This window comes from Podarcis erhardii (assembly GCF_964252035.2).
Source record: "Podarcis erhardii genome assembly, chromosome: 13".
NCBI classification, from domain to species: Eukaryota; Metazoa; Chordata; class Lepidosauria; order Squamata; family Lacertidae; genus Podarcis; species Podarcis erhardii.
Window position 1 is genome coordinate 18,583,204 of NC_138502.1, and position 27,873 is coordinate 18,611,076.

Genomic DNA, 27,873 nt, shown 5'->3' on the forward strand with positions numbered 1-27,873 from the left:
GGTAGAAATTAAAAAACTGATGTGGAAATCTGGAGAGCCGAATTTAAGATTGGAAACTGGAGAAACCGAAACACGCAGATTAGGTCATCTGACTGAGGTGGTATTTAGAGGAGTCCAAGGAGAGGGGGTTTTTTCCCCATGAAGGGGGCTCAGGCATGAGTCTTGCCCTCTGAATCTGTTAAGAGCAGTCTGCAATCTCAATAACCAAAGGAAGGTGCTTGACAGCTGTGCTGGGGTTCTTCATTTCCAGCTCTGCTTCTCATGACCAGCCCTGGACTGATAACACAATAAAACATTTGCTGCTCCAAACCTCATAAATGGCTTTACACAGGAGGCTGAAGCCTTATATCACTTGATTCTGGCAATTGTACACACTGGCCTTTATTCATATATTTTTTTCCAGGATACCTGCATGTGCATAATACCACACCATGTGCGATATATGGTTCGAAATGCAGACCCTTGATAATCTCGGCTTCTGTTGCTGTTGCCATTTGAGCAAGTTCCTAGCTCTCAGTGCTGTTGAAAAATGTTTGTGGGAAATGCAAACAATGTCTAGAACAAAATGCTTTTGCATTATGCATTCATAATACCCTTCCCTATTTGGATTTCTCTGTCGCCCCTCACCTCTCCTATCCGTGGCTAAAATAATTTTTCATGCACCCTTGCCAAACCTCTAGACGTAGTTCAAAATAAAACCTACACCTCTGGACCAGTTTCTCTGATTTATACAGTTTGTTTTGAACGCCGTTTCATTGGACAAGAGAACCCATGGGTTTCAATGCAGCAACAACAATGAAAAGACCTCCAGTAAGTTTAATAGGGGGGTCTCTGCAGCACTGGATATAATAAGTAGGATCAGGAGAGGGTTGGTCTATTGCCCTTCCTTCCCTCCCAGCTGTCCTGACTTTGCCCTGGCAGTATCCAGCAATTTTTATCCTGGATCTTTTCCCAGCGAGGATTCGGGGGCGTGAACCCCTGTAGCCTGGCTTTACTCCAAGTAGGACACTGACTCTGTGAACAGATCCCATGAAAAGATCCTGTTTTCACCAAACGGTTTAGAAATCGGTATCATCATGATCCTGCCCTGAATGCTTGAATTTAGCACACCCACACAGCATCTAGAGCAGCAGTTCGGCTTTGCGTGGGGGGCAGTATCTGTGCACTACAGTCGCGAGCCAGTTTCAGATAGTTTTGCAAACTGAACGGACCGCTTTCTGTCCTGTGCATTTAATGGCAGCTCGATGTGCCAATTTTAGCAGGTGGCAAGTGGTCATTCAGGAATCCTGGCACTCATTTCCATTAACCTTCCCCCCCACACACACACACCCAGTTGTCACCCCACACACCCAACACTCAGTCAGCATTCCATGACCACTGAGCACGCTCAGCCCTAATTGTTATTATTATTTATTTCATGAAATTCATACACCACTTGATTGTAAACAACAACCTCAAAGTGGTTTACTAAAGATAAAACAGTAAATCCAAGAAACAAATCACAATTATATTTTTAAACATACAAAAGGTAAAACCCTAAAACAGATGGAAATTACCTTGCTGAATTTGGTGGGACTTGGATAGCTCAGTTGGCTAGAGCGTGGTGCTGACAACGCCAAAGTTGCAGATTCGGTCCCCATATGGGACAGCTGCATATTCCTGGGGTTGGACCTGATGATCCTCAGTGTCCCTTCCAACTCCACAATTCTATGATTCCTCCCAGGTAAGTGTTTAATGGGACAGTGGTCTTAGACTCTGACGTAATGGATTTATCAGGGTGTCCATCTTTAGAGATTATTATTCTTATTAATGATTAGCTTTCTGAGGGAAAGCCTCACCGCTCCATTGGCTCCACCCCCTGCACAGCCCAAGTCCCAGCCTGTATCCCCTCTTGCCAAATCAGGATGCAAGCTAGGATCCAGTTCATGATAGATTGGGGGGGGGGGCGAGGCTTCTGCCACACACACATGCACACACCACCTATCAGGAAGGGCATGGCAGTTCCAGTTCCCACATCGGGGCCCCAGTGAAGCCTCTGCCATCCCTCAATGCCGCCGCACCAAGAGGGGTGAGCGGACATGTGGTAAATGGGGTCTGTGGTAAATGAAAGACCTACACTGGCTCCCAGTATGTTTCCGAGCACAATTCAAAGTGTTGGTGTTGACCTTTAAAGCCCTAAACAGCCTCGGTCCAGTATACCTGAAGGAGCGTCTCCACCCCCATCGTTCTGCCCAGACACTGAGGTCCAGCACTGAGGGCCTTTTGGCAGTTCCCTCACTTCAAGAAGCCAAGTTACAGGGAACCAGCCAGAGGGCCTTCTCGGTAGTGGCACCCGCCCAGTGGAACACCTTCCCACCAGATGTACCAGACTTTTAGAAGACATCTGAAGGCAGCCCTGTTTAGGGAAGCTTTTAATGTTTAATAGGTTATTGTATTTTAATATTCTGTTGGAAGCTGCCCAGAGTGGCTGGGGAAACCCAGCCAGATGGGCGGGGTATAAATAATAAATTGTTGTTGTTGTTGTTGTTGTTGTTGTTGTTGTTGTTGTTGTTGTTGTTGTTGTTGTTGTTGTTGTTGTTATTTTATGGTCACAGGAATTACTTTATTTACTTCTCTGTCCTGCTACATTTGGGAGAACCCTCCTTTTCATTAGGCTCCATGGGACCTTGGACATCTGCCCCAAAGCCCAACCCTAGTGCTACCACTGATAAAGGACCCCCTGTTGATAAAGAGCCTAGTCCTGCTCACCTGGTGACAGCTACTTCTGAAATATCCTGGGACCTTATCTTTTTCCTCTTCGTTTCAGGAGTGATTTTGGGATCTCTGTTTGGAGGTCTCCTGAGGTTGCTCCCACCTCTCGACAGCGACCTGATCATGCTGATTTCTTTTCCTGGGGACATCCTTATGCGCATGTTGAAAATGCTGATCTTGCCTCTTGTGATATCCAGTCTCATTTCAGGTGAGAGGGGGAGGGGGGAGAAATGGCTCCGGAACCCAAACCTCAGAAGTGGGGCGCTAGCCTCTGTATAGCTTAGCTGGCCTTCCAAGAGATTGGGTTTTCGCTGAAAGGAACAAGGAACAAATTGTGAAACTGGGGGGGAAATGGCATCCAAGGTGAGTTCATAAGAGCCCCCCGTGCCTTGAAAGAATGTAAGAGAGGGTTGTGGGAAAGGTTGGAAGGATCGGTCAATTTCATTTCTCTCCATTTCTCCTTTTCCCAGTCTTAAATTCAGTTCTCCACACTTCTGCAATAATGAAAAATCATCAGAATTTAGAGCAAATTTATCCGAACAAGCACATTTTTATAAGCACTTTTGACTGGCAAACATATTTTTGCAAGCAATTTCCCCTAATTTAATGCATTTTTGTATGTTATATTTGTAGGAGGAAAATATCAGTCCCTGTGATCCCTGTGTGAGTTAAATAACAAAAGAATCAGCTGGGTGCCCAGATTGAAAACACAGGGATAAAGTCACTCTCCAGCAGGTGGGAGCACCCAGGAGTAGAGTTTAAGCTCACAAAAGTCAAGCAGCAGTATAGCATTAGGAATATAGGTTGCTAGACCTTTTTATCCTGTTTAGTTGCATACAGCACTTCACCCATTTTCTACTCCTCTTGCAATGATCAGAGCACACACTGTTAAGTAAGTTTTAAATGTTTTACTTACAAAATGCTCCAAAGGTCAGATTCATGCATTTATCCTAGTAGCAGCAAGGTGAACACAGGCAGAATACTCTTGGGTAGAAAATACAGAAAGCTTAAAATATGTGTTCTAAGCTTGCAGTTTGGTTAGACACATCATCCTTGGTCAGTTAAATGGCATGGAAAGAGTGAGAGGAAGTGAGGGGGCATGGCTTAGCCGAGTATAGGAACAGAACTCTCCAGTCTTAATCCTGTTGTGCACTAAATAGCATTCATGCATAGTTATGTCCAACTGCACCATCATCACTAATATGTTCATTTTTATACACACACTCTGCCCTATATATGAATTTTTGTAGACACTGGTTGGAGAACCGCATTGCTAAATCTGAATAAGTGTGAATTTTGTAGAACAGCTGTGTTTTGATTCGCATATTATTTCGTAAATATACGTCTTTAAAATGTGAACTGAATTAAACTCCTCCCCCATCCCTAGTTGTGGGAGACCAGCCCCTATCACTATCAACACATGCAGTGAACATGCCACCTGATCTGTGCATTTGACAGGTGTGTGAAGGGGCTCTACATGTGAGCTAGGTTAAGGTGTCAGGCAGTGACTGGCCCAAGGTTTCTCAGTGAGCTTCATGGCAAAGTGGGGATTCAAACCCTGGTCTCCCACGTCCTAATCTGACATTGTAACCACCACGCTGGCTGTCTCCTTCACCAGGTCTTTGTATACCTCTCTTTGCCAATAAGAGATTTGTGTTAGAAACCCCAATTTGTTCTACATCAGATGCAGATTTGTTATTGTATGGTATGTGCATTAGGTAAAGGTAAAGGGACCCCTGACCATTAGGTCCAGTCGTGGCCGACGCTGGGGTTGCTGCGTTCATCTCGCTTTATTGGCCGAGGGAGCCGGCGTACAGCTTCCAGGTCATGTGGCCAGCATGACTAAGCCGCTTCTGGCAAACCAGAGCAGCGTGCGGAAACACCGTTTACCTCCCCGCCAGAGTGGTACCTATTTATCTACTTGCACTTGACGTGCTTTCGAACTGCTAGGTTGGCAGGAGCTGGGACTGAGCAACGGGAGCTCATCCTGTTGCAGGGATTCGAACTGCCAACCTTCTTATTGGCAAGCCCTAGGCTCTGTGATTTAACCCACAGCGCCACCCGCGTCCCCTGTATGCTCATTATCTCAGTGCAAACAGCGCTTCCATACGCTCTGGCACTCGTCACGGTGTTCCGTGTGCCAGAAGCAGTTTAGTCATGCTGGCCACGTGACCTGGAAAGCTGTCTGCGGACAAACACCGGCTCCTTTGGCCTGAAAGCGGGGATGAGTGCCACACCCCATAATCAAATTTGACTGGACTTAATCATCAGGAGTCCTTTATGTTTAGCTATCCCAGTGTATGGCTCATCATGAGCAGCAGAAGGAAGCTGGTCCCACCATTCTGCAACTGCCTCCTCTCCTTCCAACTATTATTTTCTTTGTGACTCTCTATTTGGTCTGTCCACCTCTTACGTACTTCCATGGAGGATGGGCTTAGGCAGGGTGGCCTCTCTCCATCCCTTGACCCCGTAACCTCTTGTGATGTGTTTTGTGGGCAGGTCTGGCCGGCCTCGATGCCAAATCCAGCGGGCGCATGGGCACTCGCGCCATGGTTTATTACATGTCCACCACTGTGGTGGCGGCCATATTGGGCGTCATTCTGGTCTTGTCTATCCACCCCGGCAACCCAAAACTCAAGAAATCCCCCACGGTGATGACTAGGAATGAGGAGGTCTCCAGTCTGGACGCTTTTCTGGACTTGATCAGGAACCTGTTCCCCGAAAACCTGGTCCAAGCCTGTTTCCAGCAGGTAACGCAAGTAGCAAATGTATGGATCAGGGAGGCAAAGGCCGGCAGGGCCTGGGACAGTGGTTTGGCAGTGGTTGGTTGCTTCTAAACTGCCCTCTCCACCTACCATGCCACCTTTTTCTCACACAGATCCAAACCGTCTCAACGAAGATCCCTGTGCCCCCGGTTGTGGTCCGTAAGGAAAACGTGAGTCAGATAGTCCATGCCAGTGGGTCAGTGCTCAACACCACCATCACGGAGGTCAACGTGGGTCCCAGCACCGTGACCCAGAAGCAGCTGGAGTTCAAGGCTGGAATGAACGTTTTGGGTGAGACTTTGGTCAAGAGCAAAAGTGGAAGAGCTTGGCAGAGGCCAGGAGCAAATATGGAGGGTGCTGTGGACAAACAAGTCACGCAGTCATAGCCACACCACGTGGAATCATTTTTAAATTTCAAAACTATATATGCATGCTTTTAGAATGTCCTCTGTCATGAATGCTATTCATGCAGCAGAATGAAGTGGTAGAAGCCTGAGATGGTGGGAATTAAGGACCGTACCACTGCAGGCTGCAGGTAGAGGATGGCATTTTATTCCCCAGGGGGAAAACTCCCTGCCAAAACCACACAAACAAGAGGAGCAGGGTGGACCCAGGACATCAGCAGGAAAGGTTTGGTCTCAACCCTCTCTTTGCTGTGAGTGCTTTCTGCTTTAGGTTGTTTCTTTATAATATGGGAGCATTCACAACTGTGATCTCCCCTCTGCTGCCTGAAATGGTTCTGCCCATTCTACCACCTAGGAATTTGGACACCATCCTCTACACGTGTAGACAAGGCCTTGGATATTTGTGTTTTAATTGTGTGGTTTTTAAAGCTGTGCCCCATCCCCCCAAAAAAACCCCACTGTTAATTGGGCAGTACACTGATTCAAAAACAAATAAATAAAATAGGGGAGGGGTAGAAAAGCAGAGAAGAAATTGAATTTGGCACATTAATACTTAATCCTTTTTTTGGCCTTCAAAAGGCATTGGTTAAGACTCGTTTTTACATGTTTTACATGTTTTTCAAACTCAATGTTATTTCAACATTTCAGATTTGAATTTTGAAATGTACAAACTCAACATTGTTTCAACATTTCCGTTTTCAATTTTGAAATTTAGCATTTTTAATAATAAACATAAATTAAGCACACCTCTCCTCCTCCTACCTGCATCTGGTGTGCAGGTGAGAGACGAGAGGTAGGTGGGTTTGTGTGTTTTAAACTGTTCATTCAGCGTCCTCTATTGGGGAGACAGAGCACAGGGTTGGCGAGAGATCCCTCCTTCTCTCTGACCCCCCCTTTCTCTCCTCACCCCCCTCCCTTGCAGGTTTGATTGGCTTCTTCATTGCCTTTGGCATTTGCATGGGGAAGATGGGCGAGCAGGCTAAGCCCATGGCCGACTTCTTCAACATCCTCAACGAGATCATCATGAAGCTGGTCTCTATGATCATGTGGTAAGAGAGACTCACATACAGATATGCAACCTAGAGATTAATTTCTTTTTTAAAGAAAACCAGTGCCAGTTTCCTTGTAAGTATGGAAGCAAGAACTACAGTCCTGTGGGTTTATTGTTGTTGTTTTTTGCCATCAGAGATAGCAACAGCAAAATCATTTTTTGAATGCTGAGCCTTATGTAGCCAAAAGGGCATTATTTAAGTGTAAGAGGGAGGTAATGTTGTTGTTGTTTAGTCATTTAGTCGTGTCCGACTCTTCGGGACCCCATGGACCAGAGCACGCCAGGCACTTCTGTCTTCCACTGCCTCCCGCAGTTTGGTCAAACTCATGTTGGTAGCTTCGAGAACACTGTCCAACCATCTCATCCTCTGTCATCCCCTTCTCCTTGTGCCCTCCATCTTTCCCAACATCAGGGTCTTTTCCAGGGAGTCTTCTCTTCTCATGAGGTGGCCAAAGTATCGGAGCCTCAGCTTCAGGACCTGTCCTTCCAGTGAGCACTCAGGGCTGATTTCCTTCAGAATGGAGAGGTTTGATCTTCTTGCAGTCCATGGGACTCCCAAGAGTCTCCTCCAACACCATAATTCAAAAGCATCAATTCTTAGGCGATCAGCCTTCTTTATGGTCCAGCTCTCACTTCCATACATCACTACTGGGAAAACCCTAGCTTTTACTATCCGGTCCGTATAGTTAAGAGGGAGGTAATAGCAGATTTAAAAAAGCTTGGGTGGAGACTCCTAAAATAAAAAGTGAGTGTGCTCATTGGCCACGGAACACTGAGCAGCATATGACTGGCTTGAGGGAAACCAGCCAGGGTGTGGGAGAGGGATTAGTCTGGAATGGAGTGCCCTGCAAAGGGCATGGCTGGCTGGAACCCTAAAGGAGGAGACCTCCACAAAGAAGTGTTGAGTTGCAGGTCACACCTATACCTGATTATTTCCAAACATACAAGTCGAGCAGGCTGTGCCAGGCACCCAGAAAGTGCTTGTTTTTAAAGCAGGTGTTGGAAGCGTCTAAAGCAGTGTTTCTCAACCTGTGGGTCCCCAGATGTTGTTGGACTACAACTCCCATCATTCCTATCCAGCATGACCAGTGGTCAGGGATGATGGGAGTTGCAGTCCAACAACATGGTTGAGAAACACTGTACAGGCAGTGATCAAATAATAGGGTGGGGTATTAGGGGACCCTTTTTGAAACACACTCAAACTAACCACTAATTCCCTCTCCCCCCACCCTTCCACTAATGGGGCCATCATGAAAGATAGGGAGGCCCGGATCCCTCTGACTCCTGCCCCCCTATTAATTCGAGCACCACCCAGATGTAGAAATGAGCTCCTGTATCTCCATGTACAACTCCCCCATGTGGTGAGAGCTGGGATGGGGTGCTGACTAGAGGAACATGTGAAGCAACAAAGGATTCCCAGGGGTTGAAGTGGCCCCACCTGTCCAGCCTAGCCATCAAGGCTTCCTACTCTGGATGGGATTTTACCTGAGCAATGGTGCTTCTCTCACTGCCTCCTCACCAGCCTGACTAATCTCCGCCTCTTGGCTTCCCTCCTCTCCTGCTTCTGTCCCTGCTCTGATTCTGAACTGCTCTCTGCCACAGACTCTTCCTGCTCACTAAACCCTGTTGCTTCCTCAGCTTCCGACTCATCCCAGTCTTCTCCCTTTGACCACTCGTCGGCGTCCCACCACTAACCCCCTGGCTCTGAGCCTTTTTCCCTCAGGGGGCTCCCCAGCTGGTGCCTCCCCCCATTCCTCTGTGTCTAGCCAGTCCACGACAATGGCCATTCCTGTGGGAGGGAGTTCCGTAGTCTGTCTGTGCGCTGCTCATTCGGCTGCTGCGACCGCATCTGCCAGTCTTCTGAACGTTCCCTTCCTCAATGTAGGTACTCTCCGTTTGGCATCGCTTCCCTCATCTGCGGCAAGATTGCCGGTATCAAAGACCTGGAGATGGTGGCCCGTCAGCTGGGCATGTACATGGTGACGGTCATTGTGGGGCTGGTCATCCACGGTGCTATGGTGCTGCCCCTCATCTTCTTCGTCATCACGCGCCAGAACCCCTTCCTTTTCTACGCTGGCATCTTCCAGGCCTGGATTACGGCTCTTGGCACAGCCTCCAGGTACGGGCAGCTCTCGCGCGGCTTCCTTTATAGCAGACACCATTTATGCGGTGATGGACATTTCATTTATCTGCTCACTTGGGAAAATTTATAAACCACATAATTATTTTTTTAAAAAAACAAACAAACCTCTATGTGGTTTACATAAAATAGTATTTATTTTTTTATAAAATACTTACCAGTTAAGCAAACTGTTAATTTATGAACTTGGGTGTGTGTTGGCAGGTGGTTTATGGAACATGTTCAGGGTTGTGGTACCTCTAGATATGAACGGGATCCGTTCCAGAGCCCTGTTCGCATCTAGAAGCAAACATAACTAGCGACGGCACGTCTGCGCACGCATGCGTCGCTTTTCACAGCTTCTGCACATGCGCATGTCGTCATTTTGAGCGGCTGCGCATGCGCAAGCGGTGAAACCCGGAAGTAACGTGCTCCGTTACTTCCAGTTGCTGCGGAGCGCAACTTGAATGCGCTCAACTCGAAGCGTATTCAACCCGAGGTATGACTGTAATTGTCTGTTATTTGTTTATTTACAGCCTTGTAGGGAAGTTTAGGGAAGTTTTTAATGTTTGATGTTTTATCATGTTTTTAATATTCTGTTGGGTGCCACCCAGAGTGGCTGGGGAAACATAATAATAATAATAATAATAATAATAATAATAATAATAATAGTTCCTCCTCATGAACTGTTTTCAGTCCCAGAGCAAGGGAACAAAGTTAATGCAAACGAGCAGAGAAAAATAGTACACAAAGATTTCAAAAAGACATTTAAACAGGACCAATAGACAACTAAGAAATTCTGTCACACACTAAACGAGCAGAATTACAAGAACGTAAGTTAGCATTTCCAATTTAACGAAATATGGGCCTCAAGGTCAGCAGGTAGTGATGGGTGGGAGGGTTGCTGGCCTCCCCCGTTTCTCTTCTTGCCAGGCAGCGTTCAGGGAGGATTTCCTCAGGATAGAATTCCTCTCTTTGGAGAAAGAGGAGCAGCCAACCTCAGCAGCGGCCATGTTACTCAAATTAAGTATGGATTGGGCCTTTAGGATTGTCGGCTACAGGGTGTGCAAACAATGCGTCCAGATATGGGTGAATGAGAAGGAAGGGGAGTTTTGGAGAAATTACATATGGACACGCAGCTTTTAAAATCACTTTTCCCTACGTCCCTGCTACCCCTGTTGCCTCCTTTGCATGCCAGCGCCGGGACGCTGCCTGTCACTTTCCGCTGCCTTGAGGAGAACTTGAAAATCGACAAGCGGGTGACCCGCTTTGTGTTGCCCATTGGGGCCACCATAAACATGGACGGCACCGCTCTCTACGAGGCTGTGGCAGCCATCTTCATTGCACAGATGAACAGCATACACTTAGATGGCGGACAGATCGCAACAGTCAGGTGAGGTGACTTGGTAGGCCTGGTTTGTCCCCCCCCCCCTCATGAGCTGGCTGGTGCCCAGGTCAGATGTAACTCACCTCAAGGGCGGGAGAGTTGATCCCATTTCTCATACAAAGCTGCCCACTTATTAAGCGGTTCAGCAAAGTCCTTGTTTGCAGCCTTCAGAAAAGTAGTAGTGGCAGGGCCTTTTTGGTTGTGGCACCCGAATGTGGAATTCCCTCCAGCAAAGATTTGTATAGCTTCTTTGCTACGGGGTTTTCGTACTTGAGGCATTAAAGCTAGCACTGTACTAAAGTATTTGTCCAAGACTTTTCCCACAGTTTTGGTGGGCAAAAACATCCCCAAATGTTCTTACCATGTCAGACCACTGGTCCATTTAGCCCTCTTTCAGACCGGGGTCTCTCCCAGCCCTACCTGTGGATGCAGAGGATCGAACCTGGGACCTTCTGCATGCCAAGCAGGTGCTTGGCCCCCTGAGCTACAGCTGCTTTCTGCTTATTTTAATAATTGCTTTGTTTACTTGTTTTAAATTTTACAAGCTGCTTTGATGCTCTGCAGCCTATAAATGTGAACGAACACCTCATTTCTCTCCTTTTCTGTTCCCACAGCCTAACAGCCACATTGGCTAGTGTAGGGGCAGCCAGTATACCCAGTGCGGGGCTGGTCACCATGCTTTTAATCCTGACAGCCGTGGGACTCCCGACCCAGGACATCAGCCTCCTCATTGCTGTGGACTGGCTACTGTGAGTGACGTCAAGGGCAGGGGTTTGGTCTGGGAAGGCGGTAGTGGAGTGTGGTCAAACCACGACATCAATGTCCCCCTTCAGGGTCATTAAAAAACAACAACCCACAACACGTCTGAGAGACAGTGCAGTATAGCGGTTAGTGTGTTGGACTAGGACCCTGGGTGACCAGGGTCCATAATCCCCACTCAGCTGTGAAGCTCTCATTTGGCAACCTTGAACCACTCACAGCCTCTCAGCCTAACATACCTTCCAAGGTTGTTGTGCAAATAAAATGGGAAGGGGAAGAACCTCATCCATTGCCTTTTTATCTCCTCAGGCATTAATTTGTTTATTTATTTTTAGAAAAATGTGTGGAATTTGCATATGTTAATTTATACCTATAGAGGCAAATTTAGAGTTCTGAGCAAATTAAGATTGTCTCGGTAGCTGTGTCTCATGGGAACCATGCTCTGAAGCGTGCCAGCATTTATAAATTTTAAATTTATTGCTTTACATTGTTTTAAATGTTTGTTTTCCTTCTGGGATTGTACCCCCAAGTGTGTTTTATAAGCTGGTCTCCGACCCTAATAAATTATCTATCTATCTATGCCAGCGGCCCTGTAAGTAAAGGAACCCTGCAGACAGGTGGGTTTATTCTTTAACAATTAGGGTGCCTTTGTGGTGGATTTATTCTGCAGGACCACCCACCCCACCCAACATCCTTTTTATTATTAATTCATCATGATTTGCGCTCGTGACGCCATTGGGGTGGACACACACAATCCCGCTTTCAGTACCGCTCATGCCTGCAAAAGTTGTGGGGTGGTCATACTGCTTCATTCCCAGTCCTTGCCTATTTCTGCCAAAGTCCCGTTAACTTGCATCAGAGATGATGGAAGTCATCGCCCAAAACGTCTGAACAGCCACAGGCTCCTCCCATCCCTGCTGGAAGCCAGGTTTTCAAATTGGCCATGGTCACAGTGACATTTCTAAGGGCCACCTAACATGTACAAGTAGGGACAGGGGAAACGTTGAGTTCAGTTCGGATTTGAAGCCACGTCTTTTAAATTCGCACTTTCCCTTTGCTGTAAATATTTTTATTGAAATTTTTCAACACAGAATACAATAAAGAAAAAGAATAAAGAAGAACAAAAAAACAAAAAGAAGGAAAAATCAAGAGATGGAAACTCAAGAGAGAAAAAGCAAAGGAAAAAAAATGAACTTTGCACTTTCTGAAACAATATGAGAACAAAAACCGCCGTCCTTCTCAGTTTTCACTCACCTGAATTTTGCAATGCAGTTCTCCAATCAAACAAAGTTTACAAAAAAAGCATATATTAAGGGAAAGAGTGCATGAAAAAGACTATCAGTAAAGATCACATACCCCCCCAAAAATGCATTATATTAGGAGAAAACGCCTGCAAAAACGTGTGCATTAGTTAAAACAGTTTACAAACGTGTTTATTAGGGGAAATTTGCATTAAAACGCCGTTCAAATTTTCATTTCAAATAGCTGGAGAAATGTAGAGAACTGAATTTAAGACTGCAAAAGGGAGAAACCATGAAAACCGAAACTGACAGATTCTTCTAGTCCTATGTACAATTCTCGACATTTAGTGATGTACACATCTGAATGTGGCACTGAAACCACTGGGAAGCCTAGTTTTCAAGGCAGGCCTGTACAGAACTTGTCTGAGGCCTGGGGTGGGAGCCTTGTTCTTGGCCTGACAGGCCTGAGAGGCCCCTGGTGGACCCCATGACTGGCTCAGCCCTCCGAGGACTGGGACAAGGGCACCTGGCCCAGGCCTGGCCCAAGGAAGTGCGAAGCAACATGATGTGGTCTTTTCTGTGAAGCAGCTCCTTCAAGAGAGGTCTTCTCTTCCTGGTAGGCTGTCCAATGGGCAGAAAGCTCCAGCAATGGCAAAACATAATGACCACACATGCAAGCAGATAGGTGGGAAGCAAGGACAATGGAAGGATGGGAAGCGAAGGCAATGGTAGGCCTTGACCAGGTCACTCTAACCCAGGCTTCCTCAACCTCAGCCCTCCAGTTGTTTTGAAACTACAATTCCCATCATCCCTGACCACTGGTCCTGCTAGCTAGGGATCATGGGAGTTGTAGGCCAAAAACATCTGGAGGGCCAAGGTTGAGGACGCCTGCTCTAACCCCCTCCTCCCTGTTTTCCTCCCTCCTCCTTGCAGGGACCGCATGAGGACCTCCATCAACGTGGTAGGCGACTCCTTTGGTGCCGGCATCGTCCATTTCCTCTCCCAGAAAGAATTGGCGCTCATTGATGGAAGGGGGGAGGAGCTTGAGACAGACCCCACTACCCTTAAGCTGCAGGCTCTGGCCAATCACCAGGAGGGCTCCATTGGGTCTGGCTACACCGTCTTGCCCAGCCAGGATGAGGAAGAGGTGAGGAGGAGAACGTTCCCGGTGAATGTTCAGTGGGCCTGGGAGAAGCCGACAGTCACTGGGGACATAAGAACATCTGGACATGAGAACTGAGCCCACACAGCTCAGGATAGTCTTCCTTCAGGCACAATGGTAAAGGTAAAGGGTAAAGGGACCCCTGACCATTAGGTCCAGTCGTGGCCGACTCTGGGGTTGCGGCACTCATCTCGCTTTATTGGCCGAGGGAGCCGGCGTACAGCTTCCAGGTCATGTGGCCAGCATGACTAAGCCACTTCTGGCGAACCAGAGCAGCGCACAGAAATGCCGTTTACCTTCCCGCTGGAGCGGTACCTATTTATCTACTTGCACTTTGAGGTGCTTTCGAACTGCTAGGTTGGCAGGAGCTGGGACCGAGCAACGGGAGCTCACCCCATCACAGGGATTCGAACCATCAACCTTCTGATCAGCAAGTCCTAGGCGCTGTGGTTTAACCCACAGCGCCACCCGCGTCCCTTAGGCACAATGGTCATGGGCACAATGGTACTGGGCTTCTATTCTCATGCCTACTGTGTCTGTATGTAACAGGGAACCATTGTGGCGCTGAGGGCCAGATCTAGATTCAGAGCAGGGCCTTTATAGTGCTGGCCTCTTTGGTTTTGAATCCCGTCTCTGGGTAAATCCACAGTCCAAGGGGCATTGCTGGCCCGGCACTCAGCATTTTGAGAAGCCCCAGCATAGGGGTAGCAATACAATTCTTTCTGCCATTCCCACCAGCTGAGGGGATAAGGAGGAACCTGCATCCACAGGGACCGCTGCATACAAGAGAGGTCCCTCTCGCAGCAAATGTCTGCTAAAAGCAGCTTCCTCCCCACTCCCTGCATGCCTGGAAAAATAAAACAGGGCTGTTTGCTTTCACTAAAGTGAGGCAGGAAGGTCTCTCTTTAATAGTGACAGCAGCTCCAATGAAAAGCAGAGCCTTCAAAGAGATATGTAAAGGGGCACAGAAAGCTCTAAGCTTTGATTTTATTCGATTTTTTCTTAATACATCTTGTTCACACATGCTGTGATCCTCTGGGAGTGAGTGCGCCTGAGTGAACAAACCCAGCAAGTCCTATTGGTGCTCAGTTTTGCATCGTGGAAAGAAAAAAAGTCCTTCCCTTTGCTTCAACCTACTGCCTTGATTATAGTGTGGGGGGGGGGCTGAATACCTGCTTCTGAGAAGGGGCAAATCACTCTTTCCTCTTCACTATTTCCATCCCTGTGTATCTCTGTGGCCCTTCCTACGTGGTTACATTCCAACTCCCATCCTCCCTGGTCATGGTGGTTGTGGCTGATGGGAGTTGGCCCCCAACAACATTCAGAAGTCCACAGGCTCCCCAATCCTGCTGTACGTGATCTCCCAAACCTCTTAGTGTGCTGTGTTTCCTGCCTTCTCCGCCCTCTTTTTCTCTAAGCTAAGATGTTTCTTGTACGCCTTTATTCACAAAGAAGATAAACTTTGAGCCCTGTGGACCTACCTTTCCCTTGTTACCTGTAACTCTGAGCCAAGACTTGATTTGAGCCAGGGATCAGGAACATTGTCTGGATTTAGCCGTGGAGCGTGTGAAGTAAGGTGAACCCCTGGGCATGTGCAAAGTTAATTTCTCTCATCACTGGGTTAAACACAGCCAATTCACTTCTGTGTTGCAAGCTAAAGTCACGCAGTGGAATTCCTTTCTGTTCCAAAATGGGCTTTAGCGCCAGCGCCTTTTCAGAAAAAAGTATAAACGTGGAAGTCCTGCTGCATGCAAATCAAGCTAATTAGATAAACTTTTCCTGATTTGCAATATTGAGGGCAGGATCTGAATTTGCTCGCTGCTTGGCAGAGACTCCTGCTTGTTTTAAGAAGTCCAAGCCAGTTCAGGGGAGAGAATTCAACAGGTATTTTGCTCTTCCCCGCATTATTGTGCTTGCATTGCTTTGCTGTGCTCCCTGCCATGCAGATGTTCCTAGCACAGGAGCTTCTGCGAAGGAAAAGCCCCCGGAATCCTTGTTTGCTGATCAAAGGGATTTAGAGAGATTTCAGCACAGAAGTCTAGACACCAAAGAAACACACTCACACATGCCCAGATAATAAATAATAATCCAAACCCACCCACCCCCCGTTTTTTCTGCTTCCAGCTTCCAGAAAAAATGGATGCGGCGTCACAGTATAGTGAGAAGGATGAGGAGGAGCCTGATGAAGAGGAGGAAGAGAAGAAAAAGGAAGAAGAATAAGCACCTTCCCCCCCCCCACTCACTTCACACACAAACATACACACACACACTGGTAGATGCTGCCAGCATCAGCAACACAGATGGGGGCGGGAGGAATGGCAGGGCCCCCCAAACTGATTTGATTATTATCTTTATGAATATTGTACCCAATGGAAGGCTGGTCCATTCAGGTGCGTGGGTCAACTGCCCCACCCACCTCATTCTGCCTTCAGCCTGCCCCTACCCCAACACCTGTCTTCCTGCTTAACAAGCAGTCCAGGAGGAACCACTGCCTGTCCGTTTCCTCCTCTTTCTTCTCACTGTTGCCCTTTGTATAACTCAGCAGGAGAAGGACGGGAGACAGGGACAAAACTAGAATTAGTTGGCTCCGCCCGCCATTGGCTCTATGGCGCCACCTACTGTTGGGCTCCCTGCCTTCCGCCCAACCAGTCCCAAGGAGCACTAGTTCCACAGTTCATACCTAAACCCGCTTTTTGCAGCAACCTCAGCTGTGAATGAGAGATACCTGGATAACTTAAACAGCCACACACAGAGAGACACAGCTGCTGTATCTACGCATTGTCTTGTACGTGTGTGTGTACACATATACATAGACTTGTATATTTTTTTGCACATACCTTTTGTAGATTGCTTGGGGGTGGGAAGATAGGGATCTATTTTTCTTACACAGCCACATTCCACCCTTGAGATTCTCATAGGATATAGAAATCTGCCTTATACCAAGTCAGATTGTTTTGCCCATCTAGCCCCATCTAGCCTGCTCTGACTGGCAGCTGCTCTCCAGAGTCTCCAGCCGAGAACGGTCTTTCCTATCACTTCCTACCTGCTCATGTTAACTAGAGAGGTCAGGGACAGAGTTTTCCACCTTCTACACTCAAAGCATGTGCTCTGCCACTGAGGTTTGCACCCCAATTCCCTTCACATGCATCTATCTATTCATTCACCTTCAGAGACCGAGCGTGTGATTTGGAGCTTCTGGGCTCTGCCATGAACCGAGGCAAGCCTTGCTGTTTCCCCTCTCCCATCTGTAAAATGGAAATAATAATTCTGGGCCAATTTTGCAGGATTGTATTGTGAGCTTTATGCAGAGAATGTAAGTGAAGCGCTCTGAGCACTTTGGGGGGAAATACTATATAAATACTAAGTATTATTACTTTTATTATCTTCATGCATATCCACACTCCCTCTCACAGAGCGTCATAGACATTTAGCACCCTAGAGTGGAATAGCCCCATTGGATCAGTTCCACCCTGTCCCACAACAGGGTAAAATTCACATATATACCAAATGCCTGTCTTTCCTCCTCTGGAAAACTTCCAGCAAATAACACTTCATACAAGCTTTAGGCAACTTCTGTCATTGCCAAAACTGCCCTCGTAAATGAGGAAATCTTATCCTCTTCTAGTTTCTCCAGGTATTTTTCAGGCCTCCATTGCCTCACAATCATTACCTCCTTCATTGACCATGAGACCTCTATATAACCTTCCTGCCTCTGTTAAAAACAACACCCAATGCCAAATGATCTATTGACAATCTGTTGCTTTATTCTCCGCACTGGGTAAATTTTAGTCTAGGAATCTTCGGCTAGTTTGCTGATTTTTTAACTAAAGAGGTTTCCTAATCCCAAACAGCTATGTAACTGAGACCTAAGGTTGGGCAAGCAGCTCTTGCAAGGCCTTGGAGAAATCTGAGCTATTCAGAAGCTCAGATTCGATAAAGTTATACTTATTAACTTGCAGAAGAGCTGAACTCTGTTTCCATGTTCTCAGCTCAGCTCCCAAGGTGTGTATACACCTTAATGAACCCATTATGAAACTGAACAGAACAGAGGCAAGGTTGGGTCGTATCTGAAAGTAGTAGACAGGCTGGTCAATCTGTGGAAAGAGCAGTCTTCTCAGTGGGTTTTGGCCAGGATCTGTCCCACTTTGTTCCCACAAGTGCTTTACCGTTTTGCCCACAGTCTGAAAGGTAAGCAATCCCTCCCCCATCTTAACTGCTCTGCAGACAGCACACTGTGAATCGCCCTGCATGTTTCTCTTAAAAAGAGGGTACAAAAACTGGCGCATATGCAACAATGCCAACTCGACCAAACGTTTCTGGAGTAATTCTGAATTCCTTTCCTGTCCAATAACTACGGCTTTGCCATTCACTATTTTGCAATGCCTTCTGGCTCTTACAGCAATAACCCCAACTGGGGGTGATGAAATGTTTTTAAAAAAGTGGGGAATCTTTGACAGGTGTCCCAGTGGTAAAGGAATATATTTGCTCCTTGTTCCCACCTCTACCCTACAGCAACCGGAAATACATTTTGGAGAGAGCCTGGCCTAACCTTTGCACATCTCACTACTGCAGGGCAGTCGGGGGGAAGCAAGCACAATGGGAATGCTCAGGCCAGGGGGCAGGAGGAACATCAGCTGCACTGGTTCTGAGCTACAGGAAAGAGAGCTGTACCTATCTCAGGGGAGGTGGAAGAGAGAGATAGAGAGACAGAACAGATTGAAGAGAGATGGGGAGGGAGGGAAAGGAGACGCCGTCTGTCTGTCGGGCTTAAGAAGCCGAAAGCCAGGAATTTAATCAATGTCTGGGGACTGGCAGGAGGCGATGACGCAGAGCGAGGCTTCGTCAGTATGGATTCAGTTAGCTGGCCTAATCCAGCACAATGGCTGAGCAGTGGCTCTCCCCCCCGCCTAGCAGTCTGGCGAAAAGGGGAGTGAGATTTTGTGTGTACGCACAATGGACCGAAATGTATATTTTGTGCGTGTGCATTTTTTGAAATATCAGATTGAGGTTATGCAAGGTCATGCAATACATTTACTTTCAAATTACTTGGTTAGCCCATGGTTAAAGGTTAAGGAACTTTACACATCGGGCTTCTTGCGGTTTAACTCTCCCACCCCTTGTCAGGAGCAGACCTCAGATTTCCCCACCAGGCAAGGATGGGATATTTGACCCCATGTTGCCACCTGGTGTTTAGCTTGAGAGTTACACCTTTTCCCTGGGTTTATTTTGGCAAGACTATGGTCAGTCACACACCACAAATGGTTGTTATAGGGTAAGGTTGCCAACTGACTAGAAAAGCAACAGCAGATCTAGACAGGCCTGCTCACGTGCTTTTACCAGCAGACTGGAGGTGCCGCAATCAGCTGGTGAGGCTTCTCACATCATGGATATAAGCCATATCGCCCGATGTCGACAAATCAAGCTTCTTTCAGAGAAATGGCCATGGCAGCTGATGGCAGCATAAGCAACAAAGTCTTGGGGCACCTTAAAGAATGCATTAGATCAGGCTACTGTGAAAGACACAGCTGGTTAAAAAGTTGGCAGCCCTATTCCTAAAGATTGGGAAGCTTCCCCCTCAATGCATGAAGTTCAGGAGGCTAGTTCAGAGTACCTTTAAGCATGTGCAGAGTATACTTCCCAAAAGCACTTCCCAAAACCAAGTCTCTATGCTTTCAAGGTTTGGACAGGGATTTGTTTTTATCTATTTATTTAGAAAAATGAAGCTTCCTGTTTGGGTTTCCATGTCTCTATTTATTTAAAATATTTCCACCTTTCCATACATATTCTCAAATTGACTTACAACACCTTGCATTAAAAACACGTATCACATAATTAAAAAAAAATAAATGCAATGAAATAGAACTGGCAGCATTAAAAACCAGCTATGCAGATGAGGATCCACTACTGTGAGAATGCCTACCTCACTTCCAAAAGTGGGGGCACCTGGAGATAGGCTGTGCTCTATAGCACATGTGGGCAAACGTCAGGACTGCTTTGTGTTTGCTTTTACTAGGAAGCTGAGCTCCACCAATCAGAGCAAGGAACAAAGTGGTGACTTGGGATGTGGGGTGGAGATGGAGTCAACTACTTCCTGAACCCATAACCCATGCAGGGGAAGAATGTATCAAAAATTCCAAACAGCATCTGCATTTCTACAGATCAGGACTTCTAAAAAAAAAATCTATATTTGGGAAAGGGGTGGATTTTTTGAGGAGCCAATCTACCGCAAATTCTCCAGCAGCAGCCTATCAGTAAATAGGCTGTCCTACCTTCTGCCTAACCCTGGCCTAGAGAATTCAGTCTGCAGGAGTGGGGAGAGGGATTTGCACGTAGCCCATATTTTTTTCTGGAAAGGGTCCAGAGCCTCAGATGAAGTTCCCAGTGCGCAGGTTGGCTGGGGACAGGCACTCCAGCTTCACAGGGCTGGCTTGGGGCTGCTTGGAGTCTTGCCCTGCCTCGGAAGACGCCAGTTTCCCTGGCGACCCATCGAGAGCAGAGGGGGGTTGCTTGAGAGCTGGGATCGAGAGGGTCTGGATTGGCTGAGGCTGGGCTTGGGAGGCCGTTGGGTAGACGTAACCATCAGTCTCGTAGAAGAACCAGTCGTAATCCTTTGGGCTGTCCAGGAAGAGGGCTGGGAAGAAAAGGGGGGGGCAGAGTAAGAAATAAACCTACTTGAAGTTGCTTTTCACTGAGTCAATCTGTTTTGCCTGGTATTGGCTGACTGGCAAATATATATATATATATATATATATATATATATATATATATTAACACCTGTTAGCTGCAACTGGGGGGAAATGGTCTTTTCAGTGGTGGCCCCTTATTTAGGCAATTCTCTTGCTAGGGAGGCTCACTTGACACCCACATCAACGTGTTTCATTTCTCAAGGCTTCTACTGCTCAGCTCATCACCTTATTCCGTTATTGTCACTGGTGGTCTATTTGCTGTTTCCTTTTACTTATTTACCTTACAATTGTTTGCAGGTTAAACCACCCTGCTCATCTTTGCCCTGAAGGGTACCATTCAAGTAACCTATTACGTTAAGAAAAAATACATAGGCAGACCACACAACACTTCCGAATTAAGCGGGAGATCCCGGAATTACAGAAGCCAATCCTGGCTTCTGTTTGGATCTAGGAATGTCCCATTGGTGGCTTGTGCCAAAGCACTGGACCAGAAGACACTCGCTTTTTGGCCTTGCGAGACCAAAACATGGATGTATTTTGGTCTCTTGGGACCAAATAAAGGAGCGTCCCAATTTTGGTCTGCAAGATCTTGGAGGGTTTGCAGGGGTAACCAGTGATGATCTTCCCTAGCTGTGAAGAACCTTTGGCCCTTGAGATGTTCTTGGACTCCAGCTCCCATCAGCCCCCACCAGCACTGCAGTCCAGTCACGGGTTCTCCATCCTGCTCTTTCCCTTTCAACAGTGCAGACAGGTGGCTGGTATCAAAGCATAGTCCAGCCACCTGCACTGTTCTCCTCAATCCTCGCCCACCGGGTCCCACTCACTCTCCTTCCCAAAGGCCACCCATCGCTTACCAGGGTCATCAAATCCGTCCTCATACAAGCGATGGTGGGAAAACGGCTCTTTCTTGGATCCTCGGCTGTAGGCACAATAGACCCCGATGAAGAGGCAGAGCAGCAGGCCGCAGCCAGCAAGAAACAGCCCCATGGCGTGGCTAGCTGCGGTGTGGGCTTCCCCAGCTGACAGTTGCCCTGTGTAAGAAGGAAGAATGATATCACGTGGTCCACACTAGGGGTGGAGGAGAGGTCCCATCCGCATTTAAAGCCAAACCTATCAAGTCCTCACTTTATGGAACAATACACAAACTAAAATTCAGCTCTCCTCAGAAGTTCACACTTCTCACAGTTTTGTAATGCAGTCCTCAAAGTTTGCTGCAGTGTGTGTGTGTAAAGCATCCATGAAAATGAAGGTGTTAGTGGGGCGGGGAAAACACAAAATGCATTATATCTGGGGGAATTGCATTACAAAAACGCTTATGTGAGTCAAAGTTGCATATGAAAATGTGTGTCTCAGAAAGAAAAATTGCACTAAAAAGCTGGTGAAATTTCGTAAGGATTTTTCATTAAAAGCACTCTCACACACACAAATGCCTGCAAAATGTGGGGGACTGAATTTAAGACTGGGAAAATAAGAAATGGAGAGAAACTGGAATGAAAAGATATTTTTCATCCCTAGCCCACACAGAGCGCTTCATGGGAAGCATGGACATGTCTCCTACTTTACGAAACGCAGTCCTCCCTTCTAAGGCGTCTTCTGTGAAATCGAGGAGCCAGCCCTAGCAAGCCTCCCGTGTCAAGGAACAATCAGGAGGGTGTGACATGGAAATGTCCCCATGGGCCAAACTGAGACCCATGCGGAGTCTCGCTGGCCCACAAGCAGAAAGTTCCCCGTCCCTTTCTCTGTTTGAAGGGTTGTCTCATCCAGGTCAAGTTTAAGACTGGAAGACAATAAGTTGCCTTGAAATTGCCAGTTAACAGTTAGCACTCGGTAAGCAAGCTGAGCAGGAAGTCACCCAGGTCACCTTCTCTACTATGGTGAGATTCATAGATCCATAAAGGGACCCCCCGGGACATCTAGTCCAACCCCTGCAAGGCAGGATCCCTGCTCACAACCATCCCTGGGTGGGCTCAAACTGCCAACCTTCTGGTTAACAGCCAGACGCACTGACCCAGATGTATTGCATTTCTATTTAAATAATATAAATTATTTCTAATACTGCGTCTATCCAGATTAGTTAGCAGGCATGTGCAGTTTTTATGCAAACCTGTATCCTCGTTTGTCCACTTTCTTGACAATGCACTTCATTTGGACTACATGTGAGCAGCCAAGCTAGGCCTCATCTACATTTAAAGCAGTATCATGCTGCCTTAAACAGTCATGGCTTCCCCCAGAGAATCCTGGGAACTGTAGTTTGTTAAGGCTGCTGAGAGTTGTCAGGAGACCCCTATTCCCCTTACAGTGCAACAGTTCCCAGAGGGTTGAACAGTCAATCCCTCTTCCCAGGGAACTCATACAACTGTAGCTCTCTGAGGGGAATAGGGGTCTCCTCTCAGGTTGCTTGACAAACTGCAGCTCCCAGGATTCACTGAAGAGCCATGACTGTTTAAAGTGCTATGATGCGACTTTAAATGCATAGTGCGGATGGGGCCTGAGTCCGGGTCTAGCCCATTCTAACCCCAATTTTACAGATATAGCAACTGAGGCTGATAGATGCCAGCTTGCTTAGGGTCACCCAATAGCCACAAGTTCTCCCAGGTCCATGGTTTCATACTGATCTGTGAGCTACTCGACCCCAGCGCCCTTCTGGAGAATCCAGGATTGGAATTGCAATCAACTAATCCCTCCACAATCAGGGACACAGGTGGTGCTGTGGGTTAAACTACTGAGCCTCTTGGGCTTGCCGATCAGAAGGTCGGCGGTTCGAATCCCCACGACGGAGTGAGCTCCCGTTGCTCGGTCCCTGCTCCTGCCAACCTAGCAGTTCGAAAGCACGTCAAAGTGCAAGTAGATAAATAGGTACTGCTCCGGCAGGAAGGTAATCGGTGTTTCCGTGTGCTGCTCTGGTTCGCCAGAAGCGGCTTAGTCATGCTGGCCACATGACCCGGAAGCTGTACGCCGGCTCCCTCGGCCAATAAAGCGAGATGAGTGCCGCAACCCCAGAGTCGGCCACGACTGGACCTAATGGTCAGGGGTCCCTTTACCTTTACCTAATCCCTCCACAAAACCCCACACAGGCATAGGAAGATGCCTCATCCTCCAGCCCTACCTGGCAAGGCCAAGGATTTGAACCTGAGGCCTTCTGCATGCAAAGCAGATGCTCTACCCGTGAGCCACAGTCCTTCCCCTGTCTGAAAGCCCAGGAGAAGCACCTTCACCTTTGGGTTTCATCAGCATAATCGCCACTCCCTGAGCTGCAGTCTCCCATTGCTGACTTCCGCCAGACTCCTCGATGTCAACCTCAGGAAACTTGAAAGGAGCAGCCTCCATCTTCTCTTGGGGAAGTCTGGGTTTCTCTGTCTGTGGGCTGGAGACCGAGGGCTCCTTGTGGTCCTGGTCCTGCTGCGTCAGAGAAGGTTTGGGCGAAGATGTCGCATCAGTGGCGTCTGATGTGGGACCTTGCGTGGATTCGGGGGATGTTTGTGGCGTGGAGGACCAGGTGGTGGGGAGAGGGGAAGGAGAGGAGAAAAGGGGCGTGCTGGGAGCTTCGTCGGTGGTAGCATGGCTTGCACCCAGGAACAGCAGCAGCAGGCAAGTGAGAAGGTTGTTCAGATCCATTTTCAAACTGCCAGACCAGGGAGTCTCTGCAGAGGAAGATAAAACGCTGGCCTGTGGCACAATAAAAACTGAGGAGACCTTCCACACATAATACAGGAGCAAACCCAGGAACGTCCATGGAACAGAAAGCCATGACCACCCCAAAGGCCGAGGCCACCTCCAGACCATCCCTGTTTTGTGGAAGGGACTCAATCACAAACCGGAAATGTAGGTTTGCCTTAGTCAGATTTATTTGTTGAAAACCTTTGGTGGTCACAAAAATACAAGCAGTACAGGAGTGAACAGAAAACAGATGGTCCCCACCAGTGCACAGGACCCCGTGATGGAGAGTGAAATTGTGTCTGGTCTGCAGAGCTGCTAAGGGGAACATCGAAACCTTATATGTAGCATAGTACATATAGTACATATGAACCTACCTGGACCCAGAGATCATCTTCTGAGGCGAGGCCTTCCTTCATGTGCCACCTCCTCAAGAGGTCCGGAGGGTGGCAACACAAGAAGGGCCTTCTCTGCAGTGGCTCCCCATCTGTGGAATGCTCTCCCCAGGGAAGTTTGCCCGGCGCCTTCATTATGCACCTTAAGGCACAAGGCAAAACCCATCCTTTTTAACCAGGCCTTTGGTTGACCTGATTTACATCTTATGCCCTTTTAAATTATGTTTTTTGGGGGGGCTATTGGGTTGTTGTTTTTATTTTTATTAGGTATTTTGTGGTTTTATATCTTGATTTTATTCTGTGTATAATAATAATAATAATAATAATAATAATAATAATAATAATAATAGTGACATATCTCCATCCACCAAGAAATAACAGTTTTTCTCCCTATTGTCCAAAAAGAAAACTCTGTGCAGAGGCAACATGAGGGGAGACTTGGCATGCGCCTGTCATGTAATGTATAGCTTGAGCGCTCATTTATCCCAACAGAAACTCAAAACACGATAGCTTACACATGGTGGGGGACTAGTGGGAGGCAAGGCTGAAAGTTGTAGGTGCAGCAGAAGAGGCACACAAAGCCATGCAGAGCACCAAGGCTCCCACTACTTGAGCTAGGAAGCCTGATCATTGAGACCCTAGCAATTGCAACCTACACAGGTGCAAAACCTCTTCTCGGTTCCATGAAGACTAGAAGCTTGAGCATCTTAGCATGTCATGTACTGGATACGTATGTTACCACCAATGTCACACATATGCAAAATGTGTCTGATGTTTATCTGAAGCAATGGCAGGGGCAGACCTTCGTAATGTGATATCCTGTGGGAGAGCAAAATTTCACACCCCTCTCCCAGCCCTCATGGTGCCTTCCCAAAGCTGGGTAAGGGAGGTGCCAGGCTTTGGGAAGGAGGTGAGAGGCTCTGGCAGGGTCCTAGAGCCCTTCCAGCTCCTTCCCAAAACTGGGCAAGCATTTCTAGGCTTTAGGAACGAAGCATGAAGGTGATCCCTTGGCGCAGGCAAACCGGTCATGTTGCCCTACATCCACTTCTGGTAAGTGGGGGAGCTGAGACCCCCCCAGTCCTGCCAGATGTTCAGCAATCTCACAAACAGCATGGTATTTTAAAAACAGGAGCTGGGGATTCAGGCCACCTGGATAACCCTGCACTCTAGCAGCAGACCTGCAAGGCCTTGCAAAGTTCCTTAGGGCTTAAGGAAATGCACTCTGCTCATTCTCAGAGGCACTGAGAATGACATGTTTCCTGGCCAAGCATTTGCCATCGAAACAGCTTCCCCAGTCCAAGCGCAGGATCAAATTGAGCCCAGCTGCCCACAAGCCCTCAAGGATAACCCAGAGCAACAAATCTTTCCTTTCACAGCGGCCTCTGACAAAGCTGTGGCACAACCCTAGATACGCAACAGCAGGTCAAACTCTCTTGTGTGTCAACGTGGTCCACAGGGAAGCCCTTGTTTACAGCTCTCTTGACTACTGATCGTTCCCCCATCATCATCAAGCAAACACAGTTTTACTTGTAAGAGCCATTTGACAGAGCAGAGCAACTTTGGAGACCTTGTTGCAAGGAGGATGCTATTCTGACGGGAGCAAAGAGATATCGCATAAAGAAGATGGAAGGCACAGCCACCCACCCTCAAATGCTCCTTGGCCATTCCTTCAGTCAAAAAGAATTGCAGGATTGTAGCTCACACCTGCACCACACATTTAAAGCACCTTTATGCCACTTTCACAGTCATGACTTCCTTCACAGTTTATCCTGGGAACTGTAGTTTGTTAAGAGTGCTGATAGTGGTTAAGAGACTCGTCACAGAGCGACAACACCCAGCTCCCTTAACAAACTACAGTTCCTAGAATTCTTTGGGGGAAAGCGCTGTTAAATGTATGCTGTGGACGTTCTGAGGGAGTTTGCCACTGCCTGCGAACTACGCAATGGGGCAAACAGCAAGACCTCTTTATTCTGCCAAGCTTTCAATGCAGATTAAACCGTTGGCCCCAGGGTTTCCAGCTGATCGATTTACCCTGCTCTTGACTAATATAATTTGAAATTTGGACGGTTTTCCTGTTGTTGTTGTTTGCAAGCTGGCTTGAGTTTGCTTTACCAAAAGAAAACGCACAATGTGGATTTCTAAACACATATACACACATAACCTAAATGCAGAGTCTGCATTTAAAACTGGAACGTTACTGTGCGATACAGAAAGCATGAGAAAAGGACCCCATTATAAAGCTGTACAGTGTGCATGTTATCTATCCATGTAGGTTTATTCCATAATAATAATAATAATTTATTTATACCTCACCCATCTGGCTGAGTTTCCTCAGCCACTCTGGGCGGCTCCCAATCAAGTGTTAAAAACAATACAGCATTAAATATTAAAAACTTCCCTAAACAGGCTGCCTTCAGATGTCTTCCCTAAACAGGCTGCCTTCAGATAGGATTGCTGCTTATTTCCTCCACATCTGAAGGGCGGGTGTTCCACAAGGCGGGCGCCACTACCGAGGAGGCCCTCTGTCTGGTTCCCTGTAACCTCACTTCTCGCAATGAGGGAACCACCAGAAGGCCCTCGGCACTGGATCTCAGTGTCCGGGCTGAACTATGGGGGTGAAGATGCTTCTTCTGGTATACAGGTCTGAGGCCGTTTAAGCAGAGGTTGGATGGCCACCTGTCATGGATGCTTTACAGCAGAGGTGGCAAACCTGTGGGCCTGCTAGAAGCTGTCGGGACTACAACTCCCATTATCCCTGACCATTGGCAATACTGGCTATGGCTGGTAGGCGCTGCAATTCCACCACTTCTGAAGAGTTTAACAAAGATGCATTGGGAGATATTTAATCCAAAAGTTGGTATAGCATAAGGAAAGGCTGCTGGATCAGGCCAATGGGCTATCCTAGTGCAGCATCCTCTTCTCAGCAGCAAACCAGATACCTGTGGGAAACCAGCAAGACCTAAACACAAGAGACCCTCCCCCTCCTGCCGTTTCCAGCAAATCTGCCTAATCCTCTTTTAAAGCCATCACTGTCCTGCAGGGGTGAGTTCAACAGTTTCACTCTTTGCTGTGCTAAAGTGGTGCCTCAGGTTAAGAACAGTTTCAGGTTAAGAACGAACCTCCAGAACGAATTAAGTTCTTAACCTGAGGTACCACTGTAAATGAATTTCCTAAAAAGTAGGAGACTAACGAATAACATTCAAGAGGTATTTTTATTTTTATTTTTTTAAAGTGAAACCAGCTGAAAATTACCGAGTTCCTCCTGGTAGAGGATTTGTAGATACCTGAACTCTTTCTGCTAGGTTTGCTTTTCGAAAGGGATAACAAACAAGAAGGAAAGTCTGTAAGATCTACCTACCGTCCAGTGTAGGTTAAGGAGGGGTCTCCTGTTTGCACGCTCGGCCAAGGAAGGGGACTAGAGTGCGGTGATGCTCAAAGGAACCGCTTGCCGCTAAATGCAACAACATAGAAGCAGATTGAGAGGCCCCACCCGAAACAT

At 47.4% G+C, this 27,873-nt stretch overlaps 2 protein-coding genes across 5 annotated transcripts in view; one reads left to right on the plus strand and one right to left on the minus strand.

Moving 5' to 3' along the window:
* The window catches only part of LOC309327839 (excitatory amino acid transporter 2-like), a 29,935-nt gene extending 13,721 nt beyond the window's left edge, over positions 1-16,214 (plus strand). For all 4 annotated transcript variants that reach the window (XM_081837400.1, XM_081837401.1, XM_081837403.1 and 1 more), the window contains 9 exons: positions 2,807-2,959; positions 5,251-5,501; positions 5,630-5,807; positions 6,843-6,969; positions 8,857-9,090; positions 10,289-10,483; positions 11,092-11,226; positions 13,411-13,624; positions 15,764-16,214. In XM_081837400.1, the coding sequence (XP_081693526.1) occupies positions 2,807-2,959; positions 5,251-5,501; positions 5,630-5,807; positions 6,843-6,969; positions 8,857-9,090; positions 10,289-10,483; positions 11,092-11,226; positions 13,411-13,624; positions 15,764-15,859 (1,583 nt within the window). In that variant the 3' untranslated portion in view covers positions 15,860-16,214. The remainder of the gene's footprint in view (positions 1-2,806; positions 2,960-5,250; positions 5,502-5,629; positions 5,808-6,842; positions 6,970-8,856; positions 9,091-10,288; positions 10,484-11,091; positions 11,227-13,410; positions 13,625-15,763) is intronic.
* Positions 16,215-19,848: 3,634 nt separating this feature from the next.
* GFY (golgi associated olfactory signaling regulator) lies at positions 19,849-27,830 on the minus strand. Its single transcript, XM_081835570.1, has 4 exons — positions 27,733-27,830; positions 23,541-23,966; positions 21,180-21,356; positions 19,849-20,270 (listed from the first exon to the last, which is right to left on the minus strand). The coding sequence occupies exons 2-4, from the start codon at positions 23,938-23,940 to the stop codon at positions 20,005-20,007; spliced, it is 843 nt and encodes a 280-aa protein (XP_081691696.1). The 5' UTR covers positions 23,941-23,966; positions 27,733-27,830; the 3' UTR covers positions 19,849-20,004.
* Positions 27,831-27,873: the final 43 nt, after the last annotated feature.